This window comes from Hylobates moloch, unplaced genomic scaffold (assembly GCF_009828535.3).
Source record: "Hylobates moloch isolate HMO894 unplaced genomic scaffold, HMol_V3 SCAFFOLD_8, whole genome shotgun sequence".
Taxonomy (NCBI): domain Eukaryota; kingdom Metazoa; phylum Chordata; class Mammalia; order Primates; family Hylobatidae; genus Hylobates; species Hylobates moloch.
Window position 1 is genome coordinate 50669641 of NW_026652283.1, and position 24494 is coordinate 50694134.

The 24494-nt window shown below is 39.5% G+C and overlaps 1 protein-coding gene across 12 annotated transcripts in view; it reads left to right on the forward strand.

Moving 5' to 3' along the window:
* ELAVL4 (ELAV like RNA binding protein 4) overlaps positions 1-24494 on the forward strand; it is a 161968-nt gene that overhangs the window by 88512 nt on the left and 48962 nt on the right. For 10 of the 12 annotated variants that reach the window (XM_058442790.1, XM_032160797.2, XM_032160803.2 and 7 more), the window contains exon 2: positions 13805-14045. In XM_058442790.1, coding sequence (XP_058298773.1) covers positions 13805-14045 — 241 coding nt within the window. Of the gene's footprint in view, positions 1-10603; positions 10691-13804; positions 14046-24494 lie in introns of all 12 variants that reach the window. The other 2 variants (XM_032160799.2, XM_032160800.2) reach the window with 1 other exon arrangement.

Genomic DNA, 24494 nt, shown 5'->3' on the forward strand with positions numbered 1-24494 from the left:
ACAAAAAAATTAGCTGGGCATGGTGGCACATGCCTGTAGTCCCAGTTACTCGGGAGGCTGAGGCAGGAGAATCACTTGAACCTAGGAGACGGAGGTTTCAGTGAGCAGAGATCACGCCACTGCACTCCAGCCTGGGGACAGAGCAAGACTCTGTCTCAAAACAAACAAACAAACAAACAAAATAGAACAATGAAGAAAGTGAAGTTAAGGGAAACTAAGAGGATTTTAAAAAGATAAATTCAGAAGTAAAATTTATGTTTAAAAAAAAAAACAGAAGTTTGCAGTGAGGTCCTATGCTCTTTACACACAGAAAACTATAAACTTGGCACCCATTTTCCTAATATTGAAAACAAAAGCAAACCCATCACGCAGAGGACAGAGAATATTAGTGGTTTAATGTCATAAAAAGTGCTTGCCTCAGAGCAGACGTAAGTATTCTGATACTTGTGATTTCTGGATTTTGTTTGTTTTTTTCCATTTCTACTTTCCTTGCTTCTTGTTCATGATATTTTTAATGGATACGTATTAGAAGGATGTTCAAATGCAAGAAAGAGAGAGAGAGAGAAGCTTAAAAAGCGTGGTATGGAATGCTGCTTGACAGTGTCATACATTCACAAGATGTCCTTGAAGATGGAGCACAGAACAGAGATCAGGGAAATTTTGGCAGCTGCAGTTGGGAAAATAAATGGCTGTTGTGTGATTGGGCAGATCCTGAAAGCAGACTCCTGCTCAAACCATGTAATTAACAAAAGTGGGAGCTTTTGTCCAAGTGCAAAATGTTCATAATATCAGAGTTTGTCAGCAGGAGCTTTTAGAACGGATCAGTACTTTTCACTGCCTGATCCAGGGAATGGTTTCCCTATAAATCATCTTCTCTCCTTGCTGTCCTCATGAAGGTTGCTGCCAGGCGATAGGCAGCAACTTAAGGCAGACTTAAGATTGTAACCTTGCTAATTCACAGTGATTTAGGTGAAGGGGAGACTGAACCAGAGACTGTTTCTAGAAATGAGATTTTTATTCATTTGGGCTCCCATGTGTACTCTAATGTAGGAACAAACAGAGTGTGTCCAAGGAGAGATCCTACAGGATAGCTCTGGGGAGGAGACAGAATCATTTTTAATACTGTGGCTCCAAACTGGTTTGAAGGACTTGACATTTTCTTTCTTTTTTAAAAAACAACTTCCTTTCAGATTATAAAACTCCTGTATTCTCACTGTAAAAACAAAACAGAGTTGACAAATAAAGATGGAGAAAAGTGTAACAATCACCTGTAATTCTGCCATTTATTGTAGTGTTTTTTATTTTTCCCTCCTACTCTGTACTTGTTTATATAATTGAGATAATCAGTCTTTTATTTCACTTCCTTTTCTACATTGATCATATACATTTTCTCACATTATAAAAACCCATTATAAACATAACTTTAACAATTGCAGAATACTGTATCAAAAAACTGCACAATGAGTTATTTAGCCATCCCTCTTGTTGGACCCTTGGGCTGTTTCCATTTTTCTCACTCCTCTTAATATAACTCATTGTGTGTACTTTTGGTCTGCAGAATTTTGGATTCTTTTCTGAGATTCAGAATGGACCAGTGGGTCCAAGAATATGAACATAAGAAGAGATGTGCCAATTTATCCTTATACCCATAATTATGAGAAAGACTATTTCACTGCGTTTTAGAACTTGACAGTTGCAAACCTTAAATTTCTAGTTTCCATGTAAACATGTTGCCCACAAATAATTCAAAGGCACACTTCTCCTCACTCAGGCCTGAATTCTCACCAACATTGATTTGGTGGAGTCCAGTTTTACTCCTGCCTCCACTACCTTCCCAGGGAATGTCTAAGGGCAATGGTATCCAACTGGCCCTCAGAGGAAGTTTGAGGGCTAAAGTTCTCCTATCAAGTCAAAGTGTTCTTTTTTTCTAACATTTATCTCTTATAAAAAGAAAGAAAGAGAAAAAGAAAGAAAGAGAGAGAAAGAAAGAAAGAAAGAAAGAAAGAAAGAAAGAAAGAAAGAAAGAAGAAAGAAAGAAAGAAAGAAAGAAAGAAAGAAAGAAAGAAAGAAAGAAAGAGAAAGAAAGAGAGAGAAAGAAAGAAAAAGAAAAGCAGTGAAGGGAGAAATTAACAATAAACTTTCAAGTGTGATAAAGTAATTTTCAGATTTAAAACTACTCTATCAGAATGACATTCAGGATCTTTTCATGAATGAACATGTAGCTATATGAGTCTATATGAATTGTCCATGAGTATAATTTATCATGGCCAGTTATATATGCATTGAGGTGCTAAGAACCATTTTATTTCACTTACTATCTTTACCTTCAGAATGACTTAATTTTTTGAATTGCACGATTAGAAGAGCCGTTGACCTTACACAATTTCTCTTAAAAAGAACAAGACTTCCACAAAGATTTTTCTAGAGACAAACTCCCTCTACTCCCTTTTACTCCTCCTCTCTTCCTCACCCTGGTTATATTAAGAAAACAAGTGTTAATTTTCAAAATAAAATATATTTCTATGTAGATTTCTGAAGAATTTAATCTGAGTGTGCATAAAACTTAATTTCAGAGATGTGACCTAATGCTTTAGATCATGATACATATGTAGAATAGCGCCTTGCTGTTTACAAGTAAACCTCAAGAGTTTGCTGCGACTGAGCTACTAGCCAGGCATTTTATAAATATACAATACTAATGTTTACATGAATTGTGCTATTGGCTATTGTTTATGCATTTAGTTGGAAAGATAAGTCTGGCTTAATCAGTTTGTGGGCAGTTTTTCAAATGATTCATTAATTATGAGAAAGACTGTTCTTTGTATGGAAGATGAAGATAATGTATTTCCCATCACAACTGGTTCCCATCCCAACAAGTATCCAGAGATTATTATTAGGCATTTTAGTTATTTTATCCACATTAAACCTTCAGAGTTCAGAGGGACTTAGGGAGCAGAATGGGAAGGAATTGTTTTCCAATCGATTTTTTTTTTTATTAGAGCTGATACTTTTGCAGGAAAGCTGAGCTTGCCCACAAAATTGTATTTTTATTAAAATGCGAACATTTGTCTTTTTCAAATCTGACTTAAACAAAGAAAGCATATTGAAAGTATGATACTGTATTTATTTATTTACTGGCCATTTTGGAAAAGAGAACTGAATTGTGGGGGATGAAGGAAAGGTTCCCTCATCTTTATAATGTGCTGAATGATCAAGCTGTCCCTCACCTCTGGAGAGTTTGCTGTGAAAGTCAGTTAAAACCAAATACCCAGAGGTCTTACCAGAACTGCATCAGGATGGACACACCAGGAAGTCATCTCAGGCCCAAAATGAAGCTCTAAAGAAACACTGTAAAATGTAAAGGAGGCCAGTATTTATTTAGGAGGGGAAATGGGTGTGATGTGTCTGGGGAAGATGATTAAAACTTGGATTTCTGTGAATTTGAGAATGATGCCTATGAGAAATTAAATTTTGATTATGCTTTTCATATCCATGCGGGCCCTGCTATTTTAAGTATTAATGCCTCTTGTTCTCTCCAGTGGCTGCTGATTTTTTAAAAGCCCTGACTACCACCACTGAGAATACTTTTGGCATGCCTGGTGTTCATCTCCAGAGCAGAAGATGCTGTTTGAAAGAAGGGATGCCTCACGCTTACCTCATTGTTACAAATATAAGTTCCTTTTAGATTATAAAGCGTTATATTCTCATTGTAGAAACAAAACAAAGAGTTGAGAAATAAACAAGTCATTTGTTTAGGATGTAGGCATTTATACCAGGAAAAGGACTGTCAGTTCAGTATCAAAACAGGTAGGATTAGTCTGAGTGTATACGATTTATATGCTTTTGCTGAGGAGGGGGTGTCATTTGAGAAACTCTGAAGGGGACTGCTTAAAAGAAAGGGATATACAATTGATTTTAATGAATTATTTGTTTGCCTGCCCTTCTCTGCCATCCTCCCAGCTTCAACCCTCTGCAGGTAGGGACCAAATTATTTTTGTTTTCCCACCTTCTAGAAGAATGCCTTGGCTTATAATTGCATTCAATAAACTTGTGTTGAATTGAATACACTTGTTTTAAGGATATGCTGAGAATTTATTACCACATAACTTCCCAGAGTAAATAGGTCTTTCAGGTTATTTGTGCATCTGCCCAAAGGTATTATTAAGCTGTCAGCATGTGTTTCTTGGATGGAATTAAATATTTTTTTCTAGAGTTTTCTAGTTACCTTATGGCAGAAGCTACAGAAACATGGTATGAATGGTTTTGGGGAAGATGAGTGCAGTCTTTAGCCACAGTCCCCTAGTCCAGTGGTCTTTGTGAGTCATTACCTGTAATTTGGTTGGAAGGGTGGTATTTCCAAGTTCCCTTTTCCTAGAGTTATCAGATCATCAGTCTCAGCCCCTCCTCTTGGGTGCCATTAATAACATATGTCTCCTTCACAGTTGAATCATAACCAGGAAAGTGTTGCATTTCAAAAAAAAATATTAACCTGAAGGGACTTGAGCAAATTAAAACCTTTTGAAAAGAAGGACGGGAGAGAATAGATTTTATGAGCTGATCTAAGACACTTTAAAGAAATATGAAATTGGGGAATTGTAAGGACATTTTTAGTATCTTTTAAGGAGCAAGAAGAGAAGTGAGGAATTTTACAAAAAAAAAAAATGTCTGTCTTCAGGAACACAGAGCCTGCTGTGTAATTTTCTAACTTTGGGAATTTGTTTTTCAGGCTTGGAAAGGCGGGTGAGATGCAGTAGTCTGGCCTATTGCATCCACCAGAGTCTAACATACTGCATGTCAGGATTTTACAAGGGTTAAGTGGGAAATGCCTACAAAGAGAATTAGGACTTTTATTTTTGTTCTCATTAATAATTTAATTCTATTTCTTTAATGGTTCAATTCAGTGACTGCCCTTGGTAAACATTATTCTTCATGCACCTGAGAGAGCTTGTTCTATTACATAAGGTTAGCTTTATACATATATTTTCAAAAATCCTTCCAACATGGTAAAAGAAAACACCTTTACATACTCATTAAAATGTTTAATAAAATACATGCGTGAGTCTCAGGTGTACACACCTGAGACATGTTTGCAATCGGTACATTCCTTTAACATCTTTCTCATTTCTGGGAATACTGACATTGAAAGGTAGCTGAAAGTAGAGGATAAGGGTATTTGTAAAAGAAACATCATGTTCCTGTGACCTTCTTTGGTTCTTTCCTCTTGATCCTTTTGCATGAATTGTGCAGTGAGGCTCTATCTCCGCCAGAAAACCAGGAGTTAAGGACTGCCAAAAGTATGGTGACAGGTGTACAAGAACCCTGCACTGGGCTCTTAGATGATGAATGTCAGTAGTGAGTTCTACATCAGGTCAGGTTCCTGTAATGTAAAGTTGTAACCTTTGATTTGCCTCATGAAGTAAATCCTAAAAGTAGGTATAGGTTAACTAGATTAAAATATCTAAATGCAAAACAATAGAGTGAGGTCGTAGGTAGGTAAAGTGGAGGGGATAGGGTAAGACAGGGTTCTAAACCTTGCTATTAAGAAGTAAAAGAGGCCGGGCGCAGTGGCTCACGCCTGTAATCCCAGCACTTTGGGAGGCCGAGGCGGGTGGATCACGAGGTCAGGAGATCGAGACCATCCTGGCTAACACAGTGAAACCCCATCTCTACTAAAAATACAAAAAAATTAGCCAGGCGTGGTGGCAGGCGCCTGTAGTCCCAGCTCCTCGGGAGGCTGAGGCAGGAGAATGGCGTGAACCCAGGAGGTGGAGCTTGCAGTGAGCCGAGATCGTGCCACTGCACTCCAGCCTGGGCAACAGAGCAAGACTCCGTCTCAAAAAAAAAAAGAAGTAAAAGAGTGTTAGTCTACACTGAAGTATTCCAAAAATGTCACAGGCTTGAATGGGAAGGAACAGTTTGGGGACTTTCCATCTTTATTTTTATACTACCATTTTTAGGGAAAATATTAGGACAAGTACACAAGATTGTGTGGTTGGCAGGATGGTAAGAAGACTATGGTAGCAACAATGATTCTCCTCCATTGTGAGGAGGGGGATCAATCCTGTAACTCTAGCCTGATTGCCCCAAACTTGAGAAAATTAAAGCTTTGTGAAGAGTGGAGGATGGAAGGAGGTATAAGAAAGTCATGAGCTAATGGAATAAATATCAACTACTCAGGAGGTCGAGGTGGGAGGATCACTTGAGCCCAGGAGTTCAAGTCCAGCTGGGGCAACATAGAGAGATCCAGTCAAAAAACAGGGAAGGAGGGAAGGAAGGAAGGAAGGAAGGAAGGAGAAGGAAGGAAGGAAGGAGGAGGAGGAGGAGGGAGAGAGGAGGAGGAGGGAAGGAAGGAAGGAAGGAAAAAAGTTTTAAGGGAGCTTTAAATACATTTTTAGTACATCCATACACTTTTAGATTTTAGAATAGTCTTGCTTAATGTACTTCAAAGATTTTCCTGGTCACAAGACATGCTGCTGTCTCTCCTTTGACATGTGGACCCTTCATCAATAAATATTTATTTGATTAGTAAATTAATGAATTCTGAGAGCAAGAAATCACATGAAAAGAGTGGTTTGGGAAGGAAGGAAAGGTTTTACTTTTGATTATATTGCTAATCAGCTTTTCTTGTCTAACTCTTAACCTAGTTTCTTAGGTATTGGTTTTTATCTTTCTCCTTGTTCTCTTCTAATAATATTAGCATCAGTCACCACTAGCATCTGTGGAGGGATTACCATGCCAGGAATAGTGCTGAGTGCTCCATGTACATTATCTCATTGAGTCCTTTTTATACCAGTAAGAGCAAAGGCTGCCCTGAACCACCAGGTTCTATTCTTTTCCTTTTGACTCATTAAATAGGGCTGAGATAAAAGTGTGGAGGGGCCGAGTGAAGATGATAGACACTATATGCTGCCAACATGCTTAATTAACAGTTCTCAGCCACCTTGGTGTGAGGTAGGTAGTGGGCAGAGGGTAGGTCAGTGGAAGGGCTGGTGTAAGGCCGTTTTCTAAACTTTCCTATCAAGAAGTGAAAGAGTGCTAGTCTACACAGAGGTGCTCCAAAAATGCTGCAGGTTCGAATGGGCAGGAACAATTTGGGAACTTTCAATCTGGAGATAATAGATTGGCTTTAGTGAACATAAAATGCTGTTTGAGTGTACATTTTTCTGAGGATATAGGGCCAAGGCATTCAATAGATTTTCTGAGGATATAGGGCCAAAGCATTCAGTAGTAGACCCATGCCAGCCAAAGGTTTAACCCTCCTGCTTGAATGAGTGCTTTTTTTTTTTTTTTTTTTTTTTGAGGTGGAGTCTCGCTCTGTCACCCAGGCTGGAGTGCAGTGGCGTGATCTCGGCTCACTGCAACCACTGCCTTCCAGGTTCAAGTGATTCTCCCGCCTTAGCCTCCCAAGTTGCTGGGATTACAGGCACAGGCACCTGCCATCATGCCTGGCTAATTTTTGTATTTTTAGTAGAGATAGGGTTTCTCCATGTTGGCCAGGTTGGTCTGAAACTCCTGATCTCAGGTGATCCTCCTACCTCGGCCTCCCAAAGTGCTGGGATTACAGGCATGAGCCACCACGCCCCGCTAACGAGTGCTTCTTAAAATCTGCATTTGACATAGAGATGGAAAGTAGAATGGTAGTTGCCAGGAGCTGGGGAAAGTAGGGGAATGGGGAGGTATTGTTTAATGGGTATAGAGTTTCAGACTTACAAGATGACAAGAATTCTGGTGATGGCTGCAAAGCAATATGAATGTACTTAATACCACTGAACTGTACACTTTAAAACGATTTAGTTGGCAAATTTTGTTATGTGTATTTTACCACAATTTTAAAAATTGAAAAAAAATCTGCATTTGAAATAATATTTAAGTGTATGCCTGGCATATAATAGGTGCTTAGTAGGTGACTGCTTGCTTACCTGTCCTGTTCTTTTGTTATCTGTAAAATGGGGATGATATTAGTACTTTATTGGCTTGTACTTCACAGGGTTGTTTGAGAGATCCAGTAAGCTAATGGACATGTAAGGACTTTCATTCATTCTACAGTCCTTTATCTGGGACCTACCAATTGTTAGCCTTTATTCTACATTCAGGAATGCTGTAATAAACAAAACAGATGTGATCTCTGTGCTGTGGACCTCACAGTTCAGGTCATGAATTTTAATGAACTGTAAAGTTCTATACTCAGAAAACTATGGAGGTAGACATGTCTCCACACGTCTGTTGAAGTACATTCTGGTCCTCCACTTTAAAATTACAGGGTTGGGCTTCATGGACCCTAATGTTCTCTGGTATCTGTTGCACATCCACACTGTGAACTCAAGAAGGGTCTGCTCTTTGTCTTTGTTATCTCTGTATCCCCAGAGTTCAGCACAGATCTCGGCTCCATCTCTGTTTATCTAACATACCCAGATCTAGCCGTAGTGGAAGTAAACCCTTTTTAAATGTGCGTATGAACTGACATATCCAGGAAGTAGTGTTACAGGTAACTTGGGTAGACAAAAGGAGCCTGGATTGTGTTGAGAGAGGTGCCAGAAGGGAACAGAGGGGTGGCTTTTTATTTTCCCGGAGCAGGAGGCTGGCTGAGCCTCTGCTCCTTACCTCCCCTCTGCAGATATAAACGACCCTGGTGATGATCCAGCAGCTGCACATCTGAAGCTTTCCCTCTTGCTTTTGTTGTATATTTTGCAGAAAAGAGTGGTGGGAGGGGTGAGGTTAATGCGTTGAGTGTGAGTAATTAGTCATTCAAACCATCGACATTTACAATGACAGGATTTGAGTGCCTACGTTATTGTGCACCGCTCTAATAGTTTATCCCTGAAATTTTCTGCCCGTATAATGTTTCTTAAAATATATCACAGAAACATAAAAGATTTAATGTAGTGCTTTGTACAACCATTAGAGTTTGAAGTCAACTGAACCTCCTCAATGATCTATCCTGGATGCTGACTGTAATTCTGTTCTTAATTGCTATTCAAATGAGGAAAGGAGGGCAAGTCAGGGGTTTGGAACCTGGTCAGCTACAAAGTTGGCTGTGAGACCCACACAGAATGTTTCATTAAAGTACATATGCACTCTTGAGTAACTGATATATTTATTTGCAATGAAAATTGTGCTGTTAGAATATCAAAGGCGTTAGCCTGAGGAAGCAAGTGTTCTGATTTTGCCCAGCCAGCCTCTGTACTTACTGGAGGATGTGCTTTCTACCAACACACATCTTTTCTACTCCTGTTCTGTCCCTCTGTTTCCCAAGCAGAGAGAACAGGTGTCCTGTCTTTGAGATCTATCACGTAACCTTAAAATGCTGTAGTTTCATATTCGTGCATTTAATATCTTTACATCTTGGCAACTTCTCTTATTTTCCAGGTAATGTTTTAAAATCCTCTTGGTTCATTCACGTGTCAGATTTGATTCTGATATTTTACATTTCTAATTTTTTTTTCAGGCTGTGTTGCATCCTAAGATGCATCATTAAGACCTGTGAGGGGTTTTATTATAGGATGTATATTAACACATTTGCAAATGTTTCTCAGCTTTCAGACAGTACATTTTTATTGAGAAGACTCTCTTTGTATGTGTCCATTTGTGTGTTTTCATCAGTTCCTTCTGGATACACAAAAGGATAACTGTGTAGTAGATGCAGAGCAAAGAGAGCTCCATCTGCATTGGATGAGAATGACTTGACCTAATTTATAGATGTGGTCAGCTGAAGCAGCTCAGTAGTGAACATTGTATCTCATGGCTCCTTTTAGAAGCTAGTTGGGACCAGTTGGGCTGTCTAATCTACAGATAGGACTCACCTCCTGGAGTCAACATAACTTAGGAAATCCACATAGAATGCAAGGAAGGCCACAAAGCTGATGGGGGGACTGAAATTACTTTGCTGCAAGCTTGTTACTTCATAGGCCTTCCTGGAGGAGGTGGATCTGTGAGATGTTCACGTGGACAAGTTCTGGCTTTCACCACGTGTCTGAAAACGAAAGATGAACCTGACTGTCAGGTGACCTTTATGAGTTTTGGTCCCACAGAATCTCAGCATGAAATTCTTCCACATACTCCATCACTAGCACCAAATAAGCTGCCTTAGTGTGGGATATTTTCTAGGTGTTTGTCGGGGAGCTGAAAGAAGAGTAACCTGAAAAAGGTAGAGAATAGAGAAGGGTTTCTAAAGATTGTGGGGCTGGGGGGTTTTTGCCATTAAATCAAATGTAGTAGTCGGGCCTCCTGAATGGATAAATTCTGATTTTCATGTTCATTATCGAGTTGGCAGTGCTTCTTATGTTTGTTGCCTGGACACCTGACTCAGTGAAGCAGTGAGACAACACAGCAAATGGAAGCACTGCAAAGACCCAGAAGGCCCCACAGCTTGGCAGAGCTGAAACCTGCCTCCTAGCCAGGAGTTGTGCTGATGCTCTGTAATGCCATCCCTTTAGCATGCCTCCTTCCCTGGGGACCATCTCCCTGATTCTTTTCCTGGACCCTTGCCTCGAAGGCAAAGTGGCTGAATAAGCTTTGCTGGGTACAACTTCTATCAGTCCTGAGGGGAGCTTGATTTAAGAATCTTCTCAGAAGCTTTTTGCTTTCTCCTTGCTGTCTGGACCAGCCTTCTAGAATCCTAAAGTTGACCTGAAGCCAAGAAGAAAATTCTGGTGATGGGAGAAGTGGAGCCACTTAAATTACTTACATGATGGTAAAGAATCTTAGATGCCCCCCATCTTTCTCAGTCTGCTTTATTTCCTTGGCTCTTCTTGAGCCATGTTTTCCTTTTTGTTTCATTTATCATTTGTAACCGTCAGAAGATGAAAGAATTAGAGTAACACTCACCTACGTGGGGCATGATGAGGAATAATCGTTATGATGCCTCTGGGCCCTTTGTATTTTAGACATTTAATGTACATTATCTCTCATCCTGAAGATAACCCTGCATAGCAAGCTTTTTATTCCAATTTTGCTGAAGAGGAAGCTGAGGCTCAGAGTATTGAAGTAACCTGCCTCAGATCACACAGCTAATAAGTGGTAAAACTAAGTTTTTGTTTGTTTGTTTGTTTTTTGAGACAGAGTTTCACTCCTGTTGCCCAGGCTAGAGTGCAGCAGCACAATCTTGGCTCACTGCACCCTCTACCTCTCAGGTTCAAGTGATTCTCCTGCCTCAGCCACCCGAGTAGCTGGGATTACAGGCATGCACCACCACACATACACAGCTAATTTTGTATTTTCAGTAGAGACTGGGTTTCTCCATGTTGGTCAGGCTGGTCTTGAACTCCTGACCTCAGGTGATCTGCCCACCTTGGCCTCCCAAAGTGTTGGGATTACAAGTGTGAGCCACTGCACCTTGCCTAGAACTCAGATTTTAAATCACCTGTTGTCTTGACTCAAACACTCATTCCATTTTTACTATACCACTCTGCTTCAGATGAGAAAATAAACAAAAACAAAAACAAAAAATAATCTCTGAACATTGATGAGGATGTGGAGCAACTGGAACTTTCATACTCTGCTGGTGGGAATATAAATGGATACAGCCACTTTGAAATACTGTTGGCAGTATCTACTGAAGCTAAATATACATACACCCTATGATCCCAAAAATAGAATCCTAGGACTATCCCCAATAGAAATTTGTACATTTTTGTACCAAAATTTTGTACATAGTGCTCATAGCAGCATTATCTATAGTAGTTCAAAATTAGAAACAATCCAAATGTTCATCAACAGATAAATAAAATGTAATATTTCCACACAATGGAAATTGCTATAGCAGTGGGAAGAACAATGCATTGTTACATGTAACAGAGCAGATGACACTCCATACATGTGTGAAAAGGCACAAAAGAGTATGTGTTGTATGAGTCCATGTACATAAAGGTAAAAAAAATAGGTAAAACAAATCTGTGGACTAGAATTCAGAATAGTGGTTACCTTTGAGTGGTGAGGTAAATGACAGGGGTGAGAACCTGAAAAAGGCATTTGGGGTGCCAGTCATGTTCTGTATTGTGATCTGAAAGGTAGTTACCCAGTTGTGAATTGTGTTCACTTTGTAAACATTCTTTGTGTTGTACCCTTAAGATTTATACACTTTATTACATGTATGTTATAGTAAATGAAAATGCTTCCCCCCCAAATCCTCTGAGCAGGCAAATGGTAATAATAATGGAAGCTACTAGTTATCAGATGTCTGCTATGCCTTGGTTTCCTCATCTATAAGATGTAGAGAATATTAGAATATGCTTCATTGCCTTCTTGTGAGAAGACAGTGAGAGAAGTCACATTGGATGATTGGCAGAGGAACTAATAAGCATCAGTGATTGTGGTTATGTGGCCACCACTGTTCTGGTGCTTTACATAAGTCATATCACTGGATCGGTTCTTACCGCTCTGCCCTACAGGTGGCATTGTTCCCATTTTTCAAATGAGGAAAATGAAGACTCTTAGGGTTTAAGTCCCTTGCCAAGGTCACACAGCTAGTAAGTGGCAGAGCATGATTTCATTTCCAAGGAGTTGATGATCAGTTTCTGAGGAGATGGAAGCCATTTTATGATGGACAAATAGAGGACGGTGTAAGACAAAATGGAAAGTTGTGAATTATGGGCTGCGTTTGGGGCCAGGAAATCCGGGTGCAGGCCTGGACTTTGCCCCCATTTTTCCATGATAACAGAGAAGTAACTGGACATCTCTGGGCTTCATCTCGAATGTGAGTGTTGAGCTAGATTTTGGTCCCTCAAGTGCCTTCTGGCTCTGCAATTTTGCAATTCTCCATGTTTGTCATCCCATACAGGGCATCTTCATGACCTGACTTCATGAGCTTAAACTCATTTTTCATATAAAACCCTATTCTAGCATTTTCTCAGAACTGTCCCTGAATCTCCCTATCCTGTAAGCAGAAGTAATTGCTTCTGTATTGCATGATCATTGCCCTACACCAGCTGTTTTCCTGTCTGTGTCCTCTATAGACTATAAGCTCCCTGAGGATAGGGATTCATTCATTTCTTTATTCTCATGCATGCTACCTGGAACATTCACACCAGCCAGAAATCTTTGTTTAATTAAATATTTTAATCAAGAGAAAGTCCTTTTTGAGTAATATGTGAGTGGACAGCCTCAGGTGGTGTTGGACCTAACGTGGAGACCTAGAGAAAAGTTTGCCTCCATGTTTTTTGTTTTATTAGAAGTCTGGGAGAAACAATAACAGAATGGCTAGATTAAAAAAAAAAAAAAGACATTAGATGACTTTGCAGCTCCCTAGCATGTACCTGTAAAATCTAAAATTTGATCAGTGATTAAGCATCAGTGAAAATTTAAACCCTTCCCATGTTGAACAACCCCACTTAATTTAATGTCATTTTATTTTATGAGATAGTTAATAAACAGGTACTGTATTTGATCTTGTGAGTGTAGTCCTCTATATTTAGCTTTTTCAGCTTTAATGGAACTATAATTTTAATCATGATTATTACTTTACATTTTAATTATAATTTGGTGTGGCTTAAGTATACATTTCTGAGAGTGATTGTGTAATGAAAACAGGAATTAGCTTTTCATTAACAAAATAATGGGAGAGTTCCTACTGCATTCTAGTCTGTGTTCAAAATCTATGGGCTGGCCTAAAAATAGAAAGGGGAGTTTAACATTTTGGTTAAAAACATGCTTCTAAATTGGCTGTGTTCACAACCCAGTCTCTTGCTCCATCTTGCTTTATCTTCTTCTCTTTCTTTTCAAAAAAATAAATAAACTTTTAAAAGAGACTTTAAGGTAATTGTGTCTGACATTTCAAAAGGCTTTTTCAATTGTTTTTATTTTTATTTAGATAATTAGCACCATGGAGCCTCAGGTGTCAAATGGTCCGACATCCAATACAAGCAATGGACCCTCCAGCAACAACAGAAACTGTCCTTCTCCCATGCAAACAGGGGCAACCACAGATGACAGCAAAACCAACCTCATCGTCAACTATCTACCCCAGAATATGACCCAAGAAGAATTCAGGAGTCTCTTTGGGAGCATTGGTGAAATAGAATCCTGCAAACTTGTGAGAGACAAAATTACAGGTATGCACAGGATTTGAAGCTATGTTGTTCCATTAGATGTGCAGATCTTAGCAGAAATGCACATGTGTGATGGTGCACCTGAATGTCTATATCATATACCCTGCATGCAAGATGACATGGATACACAGTCATAAACTCACACTACATACACCACATAAGACCTTATCGTAGATTGGTACTACTGGGGAGCAGATGAAGATTTTGGTACATCTTCATCTTCATGTAAAATGATCCTTTGATTTTGTCTCCTTTTATTCTTAATCAGCCATTCCTTCCCTTTGTTCTATAGTTTCCAGTCCCACAACTCTGCCCTCCCTACACTACACACTAGTTTTTGTTCATGTATTCTTCTCCTCTCAATATTTGTTTCGTGTGTGCCCAATGTTCTTCCATGTGCCTGAAACAAGTGTTTTAAAGGGGGCCACTGTGGATGTGTGGACGGTTGACACAACTGCCCTTGTCCCTGGGGAGAAACAGGCCCTAAGGATAGCAGATTATTCTGGAATACAACTACTCTGCAGTAGGAGGGAGATGCTTAATGAAGATCTGCATTTGAGGTATTTTGTTTTATTTCATCTGTCTGTTCGTTTTGATGATACTCTTTGAGAAGTGAGGGAATTTTTACCTGAAAGTGAATCAACACCCTATACAACTTCAGTACATGAGATTTTTAGGTTCTGATTTTCTCCTAATTGACAACTGTTCATTGAGAACCAAATGTTTGCCAGACACTGACACTATAATTCTTTGGGGGAAAGTTTCCCTATAATCTTACTGGCAGTGAGAATATTTTCTTAGAAATATATTAGGCTACATAATGATGGCAGTGAAGCTGCTACTCTCTGATACTCCACTCCTGAAATCATTCATATCCAACTTTGAATACTTGTCAGTTTTGAGTATTGACTTTTGTTTCCCTTTCTCTAGACAGTTTAATTAATCAGCAACTGTCCTAGAGTTTTTTTTTAAAAGGAAGCTGCATCATTAAAATAGGGATATACATCATCTTTATTTTAAATCAAAGAATACATTCTATATGTGTGCATGTAAATATATACATTCGTCTGTTCTCATAATTCACATGTAAATCTGTTCCCCTTATAAATTAAGTAGTTTGCAAAATCATAAAACTTAAATACCACTCCTACTTTCCAAAATACAAGTCACATAACACTCCAGACATAATTTTCTTATTTGAAAAACTGGAAGATAATGCTTGTCTCAAAGGGCTTATTGTGAGGATTAAATGAGAGACTAGATATATTGCATCTAGCACAATGGCTACTGCATAGTGGTCCCTCAGTAAATAAATCTATTATTATAAGTACAGCTAGTATGCTTCAAGGAAAGTGGCCAGAACAGAAAAAAAAATATCTATCAAGTTCTCCAAATAGGGCCAGGCTTTGATGATCTTGTACCAGAGCACTGGAACATCTATCCTTAAACAGAATTTCCCATACGTTCAGAAAGCCAATATTTAGATTCCTGAATAATCTTTATATAATAGGATGATAATTCAAACCAAATTAAAACCAGTTAACCATATGATTCTTCCTCCTACTCCTATATAGAAAATGTTTTTTTAGTATAGCCTTACCTTCAAAATACAGACTCTGCCAGCTATATTAGTGAATATTATTAATCACCTTTTCAGAATTCCTTCAGAACTGTAGTGAGATTTTTGAGAAGTACTGATTCATGGTGTTGTTCCTTGTTTTCTAAAGACACATGTTTAAACAAGCAGATTCCTTTACTGAAAGAATGCTAATTTGGTAGTTCACCGAGTGGATTTGAATAGGAGTGACAGCTTCGAAGACAGCCTTTAATTTGGTATACAAAACCAAAATTGTCAACTTTGGTTTGTTTAGCACCCTCTCCAGCACAAGCAGAGACATACAGTAGCATCTGAGCTTAAAGAAGAAGCTTATGGGGTTGAAAGCAGAAATACAATTCAGGCATAAATTTATAATTATGCATTCTTCTTAAATTCAGGCCCCAAAAATTTTTATTTGTAGAGAGCTTATGGGAATGAGGCAGGGAAATATATAGAGAGACCAGAGATATTTGCCCTCATTTGGTAGCAGTGTTTAATAAAAGTACAACTTGTGGTTGTAAAGAGTGCTTATTAAATTCTTCATTTACACTACCTAATTAATTCTAGCATTTTAAATTAACAGTGAAACTAGTCCCTGCTGTACCATTCCATAGATGCAGCATATTTCCTCCATCCACCCGTTGTTCAGGTTTAATTGGCTATGCTAAAAGTCAGAGAAGGAGGGAGAGATAGGGCTGTGGGGAAATGGGGAAGGAGTGGGAATTGCTCTAGCGGAGGACCTCCCCGAGGCCAGCATTTGGGGTTAGGTCACGATGCAGGCTGGAAGAGGTGAGGTATATCACACCAGGCAAGTGGAGAGGCTGCAGCTGGTGGTTCAGAAGTCAGGGTAAATGACATCATGGGTATTTTTGTTGCCCTGATTTTTAACATCCTAGTCCCCCCTTTTCCTCCAACACCTCCTACAGATCTCAATGCATCTCGATCCTGTGAAGTTTACAAGGAGTTCTAAATATCCAGTGGGAGGATTGGGGGGTGGGAGGTGGCAAAGAGATAAGAATTCAAGATTAAGATTTTCCAGCCCCAACCACTCCCTAAGAGAATGTAATGGATTCCCTTAGAAGGTTCTGGCTTCTGCAATGTTAAAATCTCTTTACAGAGAGAGGAAGTGACTCTGTTGATAGCCTTACCAGCAGGCTAGATTCATTCCTGGCTGTGAATTGTCAATGAATTCTCCATTTGAGAACAGATAGAAGAAATTTGGGCGTGGACTTAAGTGTTATGTGCTGAGGACATAAACATCACCATTTATCAAGCACTTCCTCTGTGCTAGATACTTGCTAAGCGCTGGACATACCCTATTTCATTTAACACGGAGAACAGCCTCCATTTTCTTAGATGAGGAAACTGAAGCTTAGTGATTTCCCCAGGCAGCACAGTTATTAGCAGGTGGTGGAGCTGGGAGTCACCCCTAGTTTCCAAAAGCATGATTTTATTTGGAGGCATGTACAGGGTAAAGACCCTGCCTAACCCCACTTCATAACCCAATGCAACATTGTGTTCTGCTGAGCAGAGGTTGCTGGGCACCCTCTGGAGAGTCTATCTAATGCACCATGGCTTTAAACAAGACTCATGTGTATAAAGGGAGGCAAAGATAACAATATTTATCATCCTCTGGGGATATAACTCAGCCTTTGTCTTCCTTCAGAGTAGAACCAAATTTACTGAAAATGCCAGTTTTAAGATACCTTGCTTTTGGACATCTCTGTTACTTATCTTCTCAGAGACATTACATTTTTCTTTTTCCAATTGGGAAAGGACACTTATCAGAATAATCCAGGTACCAGGGAGAAGAAAGGCATATCCTGAGTTGCTTTTGTGTACAGCCGTGACACATGATGGCATTGGAAGCTAAGTCTTTAGCTTTTCTTCTTCATCTACCTGCAGACTCTGCTGCTGGGGAAAAAAAAGGAAGTGGCATGTGACTCACAGAGTTCATGCAACCTAGAAACTCAGGCAAAGAACACCAAATACCTGGTAGAAATTATATTATTCCCATGGACTCCAAGGAGTTGATTTAGTTTCTTATTTTTTTGTTTTGTTACCATTTTGGTTTTGTTTTTGTTTTGTAAACATTGAGATTGCCTTACTGAATCCAAGTTCCTATGTGATCAGTATTTTAGGGGAGAAAACATGTGGCTTGACCAAGGCAAGGTTAAATGGCTCAGGGTGTGTCTTGAAACCAGCAGAGCTGAATTATTATTATTATTTCTTTGCCTTTTTTGCATTTTTATAAGTGTTTATCTTGTTACCACCCCAAAACAAATAAGGAAAGGAAAAAAAAGGAAAAATCTCTAGAAAGAAATTAGGCCGGGTGCAGTGACTCACGCCTGGAATCCCAGCAGTTCGGGAGGCCAAGGCAGGTGGGTCACTTGAGGTCAGGAGTTTAAGACCAGCCTGGCCAACATGGTGAAACCCCATCTCTACTAAAAATACAAAAATTAGCTAGGCGTGGTGGTGGGCGCCTGTAATCCCAGCTACTTGGGAGGCTGAGGCAGGAGAATTGCTTGAACCTGGGAGGCGGAGGTTGCATTGAGCTGAGATTGCGCTCCAGCCTGGGTGACAAGTATGAAACTCTGTCTCAAAAAACAAAAAAAGAAAAAAGAAATCAGTGTAAGACAACAAACAATTTTGACCTGCCTATTTACATTGTGTGATTATTTGCATCACAGTGATAAAAAAAAGAATTATATTTTTACTTCGTGTCACTCTCTGTGTATCCATGCAGTGTCCTTTTTTTTTGTGAGATGAAGTCTCACTCTGTTGCCCAGGCTGGAGTGCAGTGGTGCGATCTCAGCTCACTGCAACCTCCACCTCCTGGGTTCAAGTGATTCTCCTGCCTCAGCCTCCTAAGTAACTGGGACTACAGGCATCCGCCACCACGCCTGGCTAATTTTTGTATTTTTAGTAGAGACAGGGTTTCACCATTTTGGCCAGGCTGGTCTCAAACTCCTGACCTTGTGATCTGCCTGCCTCGGCCTCCCAGTGTGCTGAGATTACAGGCATGAGCCACTGTGCCTGGCCACAGTGTACTTTTTAAGAGTAGTTTTCTATTCATTTCAGGTGAGTGTGAGCTCTGAAGGGGAGTTTTTGAGGACAGGACAGACCAAACTGAACATTATCAATAACAAAACTGAATCTATTAAGAGACAAGTATATGGAACATGCTATTAATACGTAAGTGCTATAGGTGGTTGGAAGAGGTGAGGTTGGTGTTAGCTAGAGCTGTTGGGGAAAGTTTAAAAGATAGGGTAAGGATTTAGGTAGAGGAAAGATAGGCAAAGGAATGGAGCTAAAATTTTGGTCAAAGAACAAAAGCATTTTTTATTCCTCTGTGCTTTGGACAAAAGAAGTAGTGCTGGAACATGTCTCTTTGGAAGCAGTGGTCTAATATGAAGCAGCATGGTCAAATGAAGTTAAGCATACCAAAAAATTAAGTCAGTTAGAGTTGTACCCCAATGGACAAAGACAACATTTCCTAAACACCACTTCCAATCCATGTCTTCATTTCTTCCTTTATAATACATCGCTTTGGTTTAATTAATATCATTTAGTGGAAAAAGAATAAGGCCAAATAAATAACCTTCACTACTGTGGGCAAGAGGGTGAATATTTTGCTGCTGCCTTTGTATCTGAATTTACAACTCTAATTAAAGGAACCAGCTCAGTTTTGATGCAGTAACACTGGGTAACTTGTGTTCTTTCTTGAATTTCTGAAAGTGCTAACAATCCTGTGTGTGTCTCTCTCAGTAGGTGAGATGTGGGAAATGGACCACAGCAGTGGCCACAGTATCTATTACAGTATCTAGGCTTTGAGTCATGACAGAGTACAGTCTATTGGGTTGAAGAGGAGAGGGGAGTGAGGGTTCTGGATTGTTTTAATGTACCTTAAATACTTTCATGTACTGGACTTGTAGGAACACTATGGGAATTTGGTTGAATTTTACTTCTGAGATAACTGTATGAACAATAAAAGGCTCTGAAAAAGCCTAAGATATAAAAATTCCTTGAACTCACTCCCAAAATGTGAATTCAGCCCCAAGGTGAGTTTATTGGCATAATTTCTTACAACACCCAGCAGACATATAAGAATAACTGCAGCAGTGTTTATTTTTTGTGTGTGCCTTAATGTGTTTACTGGGCACTATAATAATGCTTTAAATATAGTAGCTTATTTAAATAATAAATCAAGCTATCTTGGAGAATCGTAATGGCCAATGCTTTTGAGTACTTACTATGTGCCAAGCATTGTGCTGAGATCAGTAGACGGAGTCTCACATAATCCTCAAGATGGCCATTTTACAGATGCAGAAATTTGAAATTAGGAGCAGTTGAATTACTTGCCAACGTGACTTAGCTTCCAAGTTAAGGGAGCTGGTACTTGAACCCAGCACTGTCTAATTGTGAATTGTCAAATTTATACTTTATCTCTGGCAGTTTCCCCCAAAATACTAAACTGACTCCTCCCCTTTACAAACCAACTCAGCTTGTATACCTAGGGAATGAAATTTTTGAATACAGGGAAAACATAATTAGAGCTCAGAATCTTTTGTTTTGGAAAATAGCACACCGTGCATTAAAAAGATAAATTTTTGGTATTAAACAGGTCACTGCTTAGCTAAACAAAGAAGACTAGACTTGGAGTGGTTTTTTCACTTCTGATATTCTCTTTTCATGAAATACTCTTCAATATATTCGCTTTTTCTTTATTGTTCAAACACTGTATTGAAATGGATGCTGCCTACAATTTAAGCATAATAAAAACCCAGCCTCATTTAGGCATATCCAAGAAAATCCCAAGATATTGATTAGCTAAATGAACTTTTCTACATGCACATAAGACGGAGAGTCATTAGTGATGGGAAGAGTACAGCAAATGGTAGCATTTATCAGCATATTTTGCTGCTGATTTGGAAAATGTGCTTAGTACGATGTGATGTATCTCCTGATTTCAGAGGAAAATCAGGCAGACTTGCATCTGTCATTTTATTTATCACCTCCCTGCAGTCATACATATTCTACAAAGAAGAATAAGAGTTTTGATCTGTTGACTCTGGAAGGGGGTTGCTTATTGTTGGAGGTGAGTGGAAAATTTTTAGGTATGGAGAAGATTTGGCAGCCTAATGGGGTTACAAAACAGGAGAATTGGAGTCTGCCTTATTAAGGGGAACTTGAAGAACGTCAGAACATGAAGTGCAAACAGTAAACCATGTAATCATTGTGCTTCTTACACACTCATCAAGGGGAATCAGAGACTTTCCATCCTTTCTAATTAGGGCAGGTTGGCAGTTGAGTGGAGCTGTGAGGTTTAGGGTTTGTGCAGGTACATTATGCATCTTCCAACACAATTTTTTCCCAGGATGGCAGTAGTCAGGATTACAGACCAAGTATGGTTTCCTTTTGCCTCCTGGCTGTGTTCCCCCTCATCTTACCTTCCAAATCAGACAGTTCTGCCCTGCTTCCGAACTCAGATAACCGTAGGAAAGTATTCTCACATCCCAGGAGAGATGTCTCAAAGGATTTTTACCTAGGATGTGAATCAGGCTGGGTATTTTAAGAATTTTCTATTTCTGTACTTTAGCTGACTGTTTGGTTCGTAAGACCAATTCCCCGTTCACGCAGCCTTCTCTTCTTCCCCCAACACACACACACACCCCCACACATTCACTCACTCACTCCTCCCTTCTCTGTAGAATGGCCTGGTTGATTGAGACTAGGAACTAAGGAGGAAGGTAATGTCAAACTGAAATTTCCACACATTATCTAAAAATGTAATTCATCAGCTTCAGGGTAGGAGGAAAGTGCTTTCTGAAATGTGTTAATGGGAAATTCATTTTCTTCTTGTCTTCTGTGAGGTGTAGTAGTGGTGATTTCTTTTTTCAATCTGCCCCCTCGCCCCCATTCCCCATCTCTCTGACTGCTCTTAACTGATAAACTCTGTATCTGTGTTTATTCCTCGTAAGAACTAAAGATCTTTAAGTTGCTTTTTCATTTTTTCTACAGTCCTAAAATTGAGCTTTGATAAGAGAAGATATTTCTAGTTTGGAGAGAAGATAAAATTCAGATAGAGATCATATATTTGTATAAGGTTTTTACATTTGTAAAACATTTTCAATCAACCAACAGTATTTATTTAGTGTCTACTCTCTCAGACCAAATAGATATTATTCCTTTTCCTTCCCTTCTCTGAAATTCTGTATCACAGTCTGTGAGGAGGTCAAAATGGATAAGACATAGTTTGTGCCCATATGTTGCTGCAGGACCAATGAGCCAGGGAAACCAGAACAAATGACAGCCCTTCATGAAAGTCTGGAAGTGACGGGGAGCTGGCTGCTTATTATGCATATTAACTACACATCTACCTTTGCTGTTTTGTGGGTGGGGGCAAGAGGGAAGTGGAGGTTGTTTTGTTTTGTTCTTCACCAAGGCCCAATCTTACCTTTCCTTGGTCCTGGCTATTAATGTCATTGGAAGGATAGTGAAAAAGGATTCATAATGATACAATGAAGTTGGAGGTTTGATGGAATGCCTACTGTGTGTCAGCTACAGTGCTAGGCATATTATAGATGTTATCTCATTAAAGCTTTGTATCAGTTTTGCCTGATCAGTGATTTTAGTCCCATTTTGCAGATGCAGAACCCAAGACCTAGAATTAGTCAGCTGGTGAGTGGGGTTAGGGCATCTGACTGCAAAGTCTATGGTCTTTCTGTTACCTTACCACTCTGTCTGTGCTGAATGAAGACAACATCAGTTATGGGTGTTCAAAGGAGAAAAAGATGACAATAGACTGATTCTCAAAGCAAGTGTCAAAGAAAAGCGAGCCTTCGACTTGGCCCTGAATTTGGTAGAGATTAGATTGTAGGAGACCAGTCCATGCAGAGGAGGCAGCTGAGCCAAGCTTCAGAGACGTTGTTATGGAATGAATGTTTATGTCCCCCCAAAATTCTTATGTTGAAGTTCTAACCCCCAATGTAATAGTTTTTGGAGATAGGGCCTCTGCGGAAGTAATTAAGGTTAAATGAGGCCGTAATGGTAGATCCCTGATCTGATAGGATTAGTGACCTTATAAGAAGAAGAAGAGAGACTGGAATTTTCTCCATACGCATGAAACAAGCAAGAAGGCAGCTATCTGCAAGCCAGAAAAAGAGCCTTCACTAGAACCCAACCATGCTAGCACCCTGATCTTGGATTTCCAGACTCCAGAACTGTGAGAAAATAAATTTCTGTTGTTTAAGCCACCCAGTCTGTGATATTTTCTTATGGTAGCCCAAGCTGCCTAATACAGACATCTTCAAGAGATAATGAATAGAACAGGCAGGACTACTCTGTTGGGTAAGTGGGGATACCACTTTTGTGTCAGTGAAATATCTGAAGCTCAGAGATGTTAAATAATTTATCCAAGGTCACAGTTAGTAAGTGGTGGAGCTGATATTTGAACCCAAGTCTGATTCTGAGGTCTGCATTCCTTCTACTTTGCTAGTAACTAACTCTACCTAACACAGAAGGAAGTCGACAGCTTTCAGACTTCCCATGGCGTCTGTGATCTGAGAATCATTATTTATCTCTCTGAGGTGATGTACCCGTTTGCTCAGTGACTTGCTTTCCACCTACTTAAAGTTCTTGCGGATTTCTAAGTTGAGTTTTCTGCATGTCCCTCATTTTGTAGTTGAATGTCTGGTGAGATACACGGCCTCATAAACACAAAGTGGATACAGCTAACTAAGGTAATAACTCTAATTCCTATGGCCACTAATGGAATTTCTCATCACAAACATCTGGAATCAGATTAAATAATTTTATTGGTGGTATAAGCATAAAATATATACTTAGCAATCCCTGATATTTGCCCTTTGTGTTTGTTTTCAGAGGCTTTTATACTCAGTACTTCCTTTGACGAATCAAGAGCACTTGGCTTCTTATTTGTCTTGCTCTTTCTTCCTCTCTTTTCTTTGCCTGGTTTGTTGTTGTTATATTTTGTGTGTGTGTGTGTGTGTGTGTGTGTGTGTGTGTGTGTGTGTGTGTGTGTGTGTTTGTCCTGCTTCCTCTTTCTGCCTTCTTGTTTTTTGACATGTCACTTTGATCCAAAAAGGATTTTCATTGACTTATTCGATAGTATGGAAAAAACTAAAATTGAAATAGCCATCAATTTTTTTAAAAAACAAAATAGAAGGAAATGGAGATAGAATGGTAAAAGGAGACCAGAGGAAAATTAGTAAATTAATTGTGGTTAAATGACTCAAATGGACCACCTAGTTTGAGTTTTCTTTACATCAGTGAAATGAATGGTGACAACTTTGGTTCCTTTCTCAAGTGGTTACCAGAATCCCAACCCCACACCCTCTCCCATCACTGGCCCTGTAGCCCTTTCTCTGGAGACAGGCCTCTGATTGCAGAGACACTTGCCCACTATAATGCGGGATTGGATAGAAAGCCTGAAATCACATACATGGAATTTTCCTCATCTTTCTTGCCTGGGTCCATTTTGGATTGATTGACTTGCTTTTTATGGCTAGGGCAGGCAGTAACACAGAGAAGCTGCCTGAGTGGAGTTTTTGTTTTTATTAACATAAGGTATAAACAATGTGCCCTATGGAGGATGTGTTCTGAAGCAGGCCTTCCTTGCCTGCTGCCCTGAACTGAGGTATTACTGAGGTATTACTGCTTTCTGAGTCACTTCAGTCTTTCCTCTCCCTTCAGACCCCAAGGCTGGACATGCAGGAAGTTCAGTTTTCAGCTTCCGTCTTTCTGGTGAGGGTTTCTGCAGTGAGTTCTGTCTGGTTTCTCATTATGCAGAGCCCTGAGCTGGACAACAAACAGGAAACTCAAATGTCACTCTC